This window comes from Oncorhynchus mykiss, chromosome 18, assembly GCF_057628025.1.
Source record: "Oncorhynchus mykiss isolate SJ-2025 chromosome 18, ASM5762802v1, whole genome shotgun sequence".
NCBI lineage: Eukaryota > Metazoa > Chordata > Actinopteri > Salmoniformes > Salmonidae > Oncorhynchus > Oncorhynchus mykiss.
This window is the reverse complement of record NC_143039.1, coordinates 76,006,215-76,015,779: the sequence shown is the minus strand read 5'-3', so window position 1 is coordinate 76,015,779 and position 9,565 is coordinate 76,006,215. Positions and strand designations below refer to the sequence as shown.

Sequence of the window (9,565 nt, the reverse complement as noted above, 5' to 3'; positions counted from 1 at the left end):
TGTGTCCATATTTATTAAATGAACACGGAAATAACAAAACTAACAAAGAGAAACGACCGAAAACAGTTCTGGCTGGTGCAGACACACAACAGGAAACAGTTCTGGCTGGTGCAGACACACAACAGGAAACAGTTCTGGCTGGTGCAGACACACAACAGAAAACAGTTCTGGCTGGTGCAGACACACAACAGGAAACAGTTCTGGCTGGTGCAGACACACAACAGGAAACAGTTCTGTCTGGTGCAGACACACAACAGGAAACAATTCTGGCTGGTGCAGACACACAACAGGAAACAGTTCTGGCTGGTGCAGACACACAACAGAAAACAGTTCTGACTGGTGCAGACACACAACAGGAAACAGTTCTGGCTGGTGCAGACACACAACAGGAAACAGTTCTGGCTGGTGCAGACACACAACAGGAAACAGTTCTGGCTGTTGCAGACACACAACAGGAAACAGTTCTGGCTGGTGCAGACACACAACAGAAAACAGTTCTGGCTGGTGCAGACACACAACAGGAAACAGTTCTGACTGGTGCAGACACACAACAGGAAACCGTTCTGGCTGGTGCAGACACACAACAGGAAACCGTTCTGGCTGGTGCAGACACACAACAGGAAACAGTTCTGGCTGGTGCAGACACACAACAGGAAACAGTTCTGGCTGGTGCAGACACACAACAGGAAACAGTTCTGGCTGGTGCAGACACACAACAGGAAACAGTTCTGGCTGGTGCAGACACACAACAGGAAACAGTTCTGGCTGGTGCAGACACACAACAGGAAACAATTCTGGCTGGTGCAGACACACAACAGGAAACAGTTCTGGCTGGTGCAGACACACAACAGACAACAGAAAATAATCACCCACGAAACACAATAGAAAACAGGCTCCCTAAATATGGTTCTCAATCAGGGACAACAATATTGACAGCTGCCTCTGATTGAGGACCATACCAGGCCAAACACAGAAATAGAAAATCATAGAAAAACTAACATAGACCCCCCACCCAACTCACGCCCTGACCACACTAGAAACAAAGACATAATAAAATAACTAAGGTCAGAACGTGACAGTCAGGGAAAACGTATGGAGTAAAATATTATATTATTTTCTTTAGGAATGTAGTGAAGTAAAAAATAAAAATATATAAATACTAAAGTACAGTCAGTGTACTTTAGTATTTGAAATGCAATTTGGCAAACTATTATTATTATTATTATTATTATTATTATTATTATCATTATTATTATTATTAGTATTATTATTATTATTATTATTATTATTATTTACAAATAACCATTCAAATACCCAAGGACCAGTGGGACTGTGTACCTGGTTACCCAGGTGATTATCCATGATCTAGTGTAACCCTCCAGAATACCCCACATCCATCTGACTGACACACACACACACACGGTATTATCCCACATCCATCTGACTGACACACACACACACGGTATTATCCCACATCCATCTCGCTAAGAGGAAGTTGTTGTTGACTGCTGGAATTGTGTTGTTGTATGTAAACTACCTTTTACCAGGTCTCCCTCATAAAATAAATGTTCTGGTTAAATGAAGGTTAAATAAAATGAACACATCATCCCTCCACATGACCCACTAAACACACACACTCCATGTGTGACTTAAGTAAATACGTCTTGGGTCGAAGGGGGTACTCGTAGGTGATGCTGGCATAGCCAATAGCATCTGGGAACCAGCAGTGAGTCAAGAGGCTCCGCCCCCCCCATGAACTTTGGTCCTCACTACGGAAACAGTCAGACCAATGCCAGAGGCTGTGGCCAGAAGATTAGCAAACATGCTGACCATAAACAACAACCATGTCTGACACACGCACACAGAGAGAGAGAGAGAGAGAGAGAGAGAGAGAGAGAGAGAGAGAGAAACAGAGGACTGTAGAGGGAGAGTGAGAGAGCAAGAGAGAGAGAGAGAGAGAGGACTGAAGAGGGAGAGCGAGAGAACAAGAGAGAGAGAGAGACAGAGGACTGCAGAGGGAGAGCGAGAGAGCAAGAGAGAGAGAGAGAGAGGACTGAAGAGGGAGAGCGAGAGAGCAAGAGAGAGAGAGAGACAGAGGACTGTAGAGGGAGAGCGAGAGAGCATGAGAGAGAGAGAAACAGAGGACTGTAGAGGGAGAGCGAGAGAGCAAGAGAGAGAGAGAGAACGAATAGACTGTCGAGAAAGAGGGAGAAGACTGTAGAGTGAGTGAGAGAGAGCAAGAGAGAGAGAGAGACAGAGGACTGTAGAGGGAGAGAGAGAGCAAGAGAGAGAGAGACAGGACTGTAGAGTGAGAGAGAGAGAGAGAGCAAGAGAGAGAGAGAGACAGAGGACTGTAGAGGGAGAGCGAGAGAGCAAGAGAGAGAGAGCGAGAACGAATAGACTGTCGAGAAAGAGGGAGAAGACTGTAGAGTGAGAGAGAGAGAGAGAGAGAGTGAGTGAGTGAACGAAAAGACTGTCGAGAAAGAGAACAAAAACTGTAAAGTGAGAGAGAGCCAGAAACAGAGAGCGAGGAGATTGCATTCACTTGCCCAGTCGTCCTACCTCCCTGTTTTTGAGGGGGGGGGGGGAAGTTTTCTTCAAGTGATTAAAAATAACTCCAGTGACAGAAAAACAGTCAATTCTCTTTCATCTGACGGGTAAGAGAAAACAGGAGGACCAGAGGGAAAGAACGAAATTAAGAAAGAAAAAAAGTAGGGAAAAATAAATGGAGGGAGAAATCAGTGCCAATCACCAGGAGACAGGAAGAGAGGAGAGAGGAGACAAGAAGTAAAACATCACAGGAACACAAAAATCGCTCACTTTGTCAAACAGCACAGCTCTAAAACAATTCCCCCATAGACAGACATGCATTCTCACATCACTACACCAACGACTTCACAGCCACACATCTGAAATGTAAAGACTGTAGAGATTGTAGAGACTGTAGAGACTGTAGAGACTGTCACAGCAGGTACTGTTTCACTTGTCTTTGCCCCCCCACCCCCCACCCCCCCCACCAGGTGTCTCCGATCTCCCCTGTGTTTTTATACCTGCGCTTTCTGGTTTGTCTGTTACGAGTTCGTCTTGTTTTGTGTCAGGTCTTACCAGCGCGTTTCCCTGTTTCGCCTGTTCTCAAGCCTTTGTTTTCTAGTCTTCTCAGTTCTGATCTTTCTGCCTGGCCTGATCCTGCTGTCCTGTCCCTGATTGCCTCTGCCTGTCCTGATCCTGCTGTTCTGTCCCTGATTGCCTCTGCCTGTCCTGATCCTGGTGTTCTGTCTCTGATTGCCTCTGCCTGTCCTGATCCTGCTGTCCTGTCCCTGATTGCCTCTGCCTGTCCTGATCCTGCTGTTCTGTCCCTGATTGCCTCTGCCTGTCCTGATCCTGCTGTTCTGTCCCTGATTGCCCTTGACCTGCACCTTTTGTTATAATAAATATTCTAAGATTGGAAAATATCTGCTTCCTGTGTCTGTATCTGGGTCTAATCCTGAGTCGTGATAGAGGAGTATAAATACGAGATCAATAACCTACCGAAACAGTTTAGAGATAATACTGGGCCAATCAGCTACCAATACAGAACAGATCAGAGATAATACTGGGCCAATCAGCTACCAATACAGAACAGTTCAGAGATAATACTGGGCCAATCAGCTACCAATACAGAACAGATCAGAGATAATACTGGGCCAATCAGCTACCAATACAGAACAGATCAGAGATAATACTGGGCCAATCAGCTACCAATACAGAACAGTTCAGAGATAATACTGGGCCAATCAGCTACCAATACAGAACAGTTCAGAGATAATACTGGGCCAATCAGCTACCAATACAGAACAGTTCAGAGATAATACTGGGCCAATCAGCAACCAATACAGAACAGATCAGAGATAATACTGGGCCAATCAGCTACCAATACAGAACAGGTCAGAGATAATACTGGGCCAATCAGCTACCAATACAGAACAGATCAGAGATACTACTGGGCCAATCAGCTACCAATACAGAACAGGTCAGAGATAATACTGGGCCAATCAGCTACCAATACAGAACAGATCAGAGATAATACTGGGCCAATCAGCTACCAATACAGAACAGATCAGAGATAATACTGGGCCAATCAGCTACCAATACAGAACAGATCAGAGATACTACTGGGCCAATCAGCTACCAATACAGAACAGATCAGAGATAATACTGGGCCAATCAGCTACCAATACAGAACAGATCAGAGATAATACTGGGCCAATCAGCTACCAATACAGAACAGTTCAGAGATAATACTGGGCCAATCAGCTACCAATACAGAACAGTTCAGAGATAATACTGGGCCAATCAGCTACCAATACAGAACAGTTCAGAGATAATACTGGGCCAATCAGCTACCAATACAGAACAGATCAGAGATAATACTGGGCCAATCAGCTACCAATACAGAACAGATCAGAGATACTACTGGGCCAATCAGCTACCAATACAGAACAGATCAGAGATAATACTGGGCCAATCAGCTACCAATACAGAACAGTTCAGAGATAATACTGGGCCAATCAGCTACCAATACAGAACAGATCAGAGATAATACTGGGCCAATCAGCTACCAATACAGAACAGTTCAGAGATAATACTGGGCCAATCAGCTACCAATACAGAACAGATCAGAGATAATACTGGGCCAATCAGCTACCAATACAGAACAGTTCAGAGATAATACTGGGCCAATCAGCTACCAATACAGAACAGATCAGAGATAATACTGGGCCAATCAGCTACCAATACAGAACAGTTCAGAGATAATACTGGGCCAATCAGCTACCAATACAGAACAGATCAGAGATACTACTGGGCCAATCAGCTACCAATACAGAACAGTTCAGAGATAATACTGGGCCAATCAGCTACCAATACAGAACAGATCAGAGATAATACTGGGCCAATCAGCTACCAATACAGAACAGTTTAGAGATAATACTGGGCCAATCAGCTACCAATACAGAACAGATCAGAGATAATACTGGGCCAATCAGCTACCAATACAGAACAGTTCAGAGATAATACTGGGCCAATCAGCTACCAATACAGAACAGTTCAGAGATAATACTGGGCCAATCAGCTACCAATACAGAACAGTTCAGAGATAATACTGGGCCAATCAGCTACCAATACAGAACAGATCAGAGATAATACTGGGCCAATCAGCTACCAATACAGAACAGATCAGAGATATTACTGGGCCAATCAGCTACCAATACAGAACAGATCAGAGATAATACTGGGCCAATCAGCTACCAATACAGAACAGATCAGAGATAATACTGGGTCAATCAGCTACCAATACAGAAAAGATCAGAGATAATACTGGGCCAATCAGCTACCAATACAGAACAGATCAGAGATATTACTGGGCCAATCAGCTACCAATACAGAACAGATCAGAGATAATACTGGGCCAATCAGCTACCAATACAGAACAGATCAGAGATAATACTGGGCCAATCAGCTACCAATACAGAACAGATCAGAGATATTACTGGGCCAATCAGCTACCAATACAGAACAGATCAGAGATATTACTGGGCCAATCAGCTACCAATACAGAACAGGTCAGAGATAATACTGGGCCAATCAGCTACCAATACAGAACAGATCAGAGATAATACTGGGCCAATCAGCTACCAATACAGAACAGTTCAGAGATAATACTGGGCCAATCAGCTACCAATACAGAACAGATCAGAGATATTACTGGGCCAATCAGCTACCAATACAGAACAGTTCAGAGATAATACTGGGGCTATCAGCTACCAATACAGAACAGATCAGAGATAATACGGGGCCAATCAGCTACCAATACAGAACAGATCAGAGATAATACTGGGTCAATCAGCTACCAATACAGAACAGATCAGAGATAATACTGGGCCAATCAGCTACCAATACAGAACAGTTCAGAGATAATACTGGGCCAATCAGCTACCAATACAGAACAGTTCAGAGATAATACTGGGCCAATCAGCTACCAATACAGAACAGATCAGAGATAATACTGGGCCAATCAGCTACCAATACAGAACAGATCAGAGATAATACTGGGCCAATCAGCTACCAATACAGAACAGATCAGAGATAATACTGGGCCAATCAGCTACCAATACAGAACAGTTCAGAGATAATACTGGGCCAATCAGCTACCAATACAGAACAGTTCAGAGATAATACTGGGCCAATCAGCTACCAATACAGAACAGATCAGAGATACTACTGGGCCAATCAGCTACCAATACAGAACAGTTCATAGATAGTACTGGGCCAATCAGCTACCAATACAGAACAGTTCAGAGATAATACTGGGCCAATCAGCTACCAATACAGAACAGATCAGAGATAATACTGGGCCAATCAGCTACCAATACAGAACAGATCAGAGATACTACTGGGCCAATCAGCTACCAATACAGAACAGATCAGAGATAATACTGGGCCAATCAGCTACCAATACAGAACAGATCAGAGATAATACTGGGCCAATCAGCTACCAATACAGAACAGATCATAGATATTACTGGGCCAATCAGCTACCAATACAGAACAGTTCAGAGATAATACTGGGCCAATCAGCTACCAATACAGAACAGATCAGAGATAATACTGGGCCAATCAGCTACCAATACAGAACAGTTCAGAGATAATACTGGGCCAATCAGATACCAATACAGAACAGTTCAGAGATAATACTGGGCCAATCAGCTACCAATACAGAACAGATCAGAGATAATACTGGGCCAATCAGCTACCAATACAGAACAGATCAGAGATAATACTGGCCCAATCAGCTACCAATACAGAACAGTTCAGAGATAATACTGGGCCAATCAGCTACCAATACAGAACAGATCAGAGATAATACTGGGCCAATCAGCTACCAATACAGAACAGATCAGAGATAATACTGGGCCAATCAGCTACCAATACAGAACAGATCAGAGATAATACTGGGCCAATCAGCTACCAATACAGAACAGATCAGAGATAATACTGGCCCAATCAGCTACCAATACAGAACAGTTCAGAGATAATACTGGGCCAATCAGCTACCAATACAGAACAGATCAGAGATAATACTGGGCCAATCAGCTACCAACACAGAACAGGTCAGAGATAATACTGGGCCAATCAGCTACCAATACAGAACAGTTCAGAGATAATACTGGGCCAATCAGCTACCAACACAGAACAGGGAATGGACTTATCTTGTGATTCTCATCCGGGTGAATGGACTTATCTTGTGATTCTCACCCAGGTGAATGGACTTATCTTGTGATTCTCACCCAGGTGAATGGACTTATCTTGTGATTCTCACCCGGGTGAATGGACTTATCTTGTGATTCTCACCCGGTGAATGGACTTATCTTGTGATTCTCACCTGGGTGAATGGACTTATCTTGTGATTCTCACCTGGGTGAATGGACTTATCTTGTGATTCTCACCCGGTGAATGGACTTATCTTGTGATTCTCACCTGGGTGAATGGACTTATCTTGTGATTCTCACCCGGGTGAATGGACTTGTGATTGCACAAATAGCACATGAACATATATTTCAGTAGCGAACTCACCAGCAGTCTGCTCTTCTTGTTATAACACAGGATGATGGCCAGTATTTCCTTCAAACACCCTACAGATACACCTTACAGATGGATTCCTACAACAACACCCTACAGATACACATTACAGCTGGATTCCTACAACACCACCCTACAGAGACACATTACAGATGGATTCCTACAACACCACCCTACAGATACACAGTACAGATGGATTCCTACAACACCCTACAGATACACATTACAGCTGGATTCCTACAACACCCTACAGATACACAGTACAGATGGATTCCTACAACACCCTACAGATACACATTACAGATGGATTCTTACAACACCACCCTACAGATACACATTACAGCTGGATTCCTACAACACCCTACAGATACACATTACAGCTGGATTCCTACAACACCCTACAGATACACAGTACAGATGGATTCCTACAACACCCTACAGATACACATTACAGATGGATTCCTACAACACCCTACAGATACACAGTACAGATGGATTCCTACAACACCCTACAGATACACAGTACAGATGGATTCCTACAACACCCTACAGATACACATTACAGGTGGATTCCTACAACACCACCCTACAGAAATGGGTACTCTGTCTCACCACTAGTCCAGTGGTCCTACATTAGATATCAGTCTCACCACTAGTCCCGTGCTCCTACATTAGATATCAGTCTCACCACTAGTTCAGTGGTCCTACATTAGATATCTGTCTCACCACTAGTCCAGTGGTCCTATATTAGATATCAGTCTCACCACTAGTTCAGTAGTCCTATATTAGATATCTGTCTCACCACTAGTCCAGTGGTCCTATATTAGATATCAGTCTCACTACTAGTTCAGTGGTCCTACATTAGATATCAGTCTCACCACTCACTACTAGGATGTTAGCGTGTCCTACAAGCACCTTACTCAGACCCATCTTCATCAGGGCCTTGGGCTGCTCCAGACTGGCACAGCACACACCTGGAGAGAGAGCAAGAGAGGGGAGACAGAGGGGAAAGAGAGAGAGAGAGAAATAGAGGGAGCGAGAGATAGAAAGTGCGGGGGAGAGAAATAGCGAGAGAGGGAGAAAGAACGAGAGGGAGGGAGAACGAGAGGGAGAGAGAACGAGAGATTCAGGAGAGAGAAAGAGATTCAGGAGAGAGAAAGAGGGAGAGAGAAAGAGAATGAGAGGGAGAGAGAAAGAGATTCAGGAGAGAGAAAGAGGGAGAGAGAAAGAGAATGAGAGGGAGAGAGAACAAGAGAGAGAGAGAACGAGAGGGGGAGAGAAAGAGAGATTCAGGAGAGAGAAAGAGAACGAGAGGGAGAGAGAACGAGAGATTCAGGAGAGAGAAAGAGATTCAGGAGAGAGAAAGAGAGGGAGCGAGAAAGAGGGAGCGAGAAAGAGAGGGAGAGAGAAAGAGATTCAGGAGAGAGAGGATAAACATCATAAGGAGAAAGACAGAGAAGAGAGACCTTGTCATCAAGCGTCTGTTTACTTGTTATCTGCACCACACAGTCCCAGGGTTGAAACCACAGTGGAGATGTCACAGGCATTAATAATGATTACCCGTTAAACATGACCTACACATCTCTAGAACAATCTCTGGTTCTCTCCAAACACAGCCTCACTACAGTACTGGGCTCCGGAGTGGCACAGTGGTCTATGGCACTGTATCTCAGTGCAAGAGGCGTCACTACAGTACCTGGTTTGAATCCAGGCTGTATCACATCCGGCTGTGATTGGGAGTCCCATAGGCAGCGCACAATTGGCCCAGCGTCATCCAGGTTTGCCAGTCACTGTATAGTTGATGTAGGAAGTTTACATACACCTTAGCCAAATACATTTAAACTCAGTTTCACACAATTCCTGACATTTAATCCTCATAAAATTCCCTGTTTTAGGTCAGTTAGGATCACAACTTTATTTTAAGAATGTGAAATGTCAGAATAATAGT

At 44.1% G+C, this 9,565-nt stretch overlaps 1 protein-coding gene across 1 annotated transcript; it reads right to left on the bottom strand.

Annotated features, from left to right (window-relative positions):
* Positions 1-1,319: 1,319 nt before the first annotated feature.
* On the bottom strand, positions 1,320-8,811 carry LOC118941010 (uncharacterized; the record flags this gene model as incomplete). Its single annotated transcript, XM_090206672.1, has 2 exons — positions 1,320-2,526; positions 8,488-8,811. Coding segments are annotated over 2 exons (1,119 nt in total), but the record flags the coding sequence as incomplete, so codon positions are not given.
* Positions 8,812-9,565: the final 754 nt, after the last annotated feature.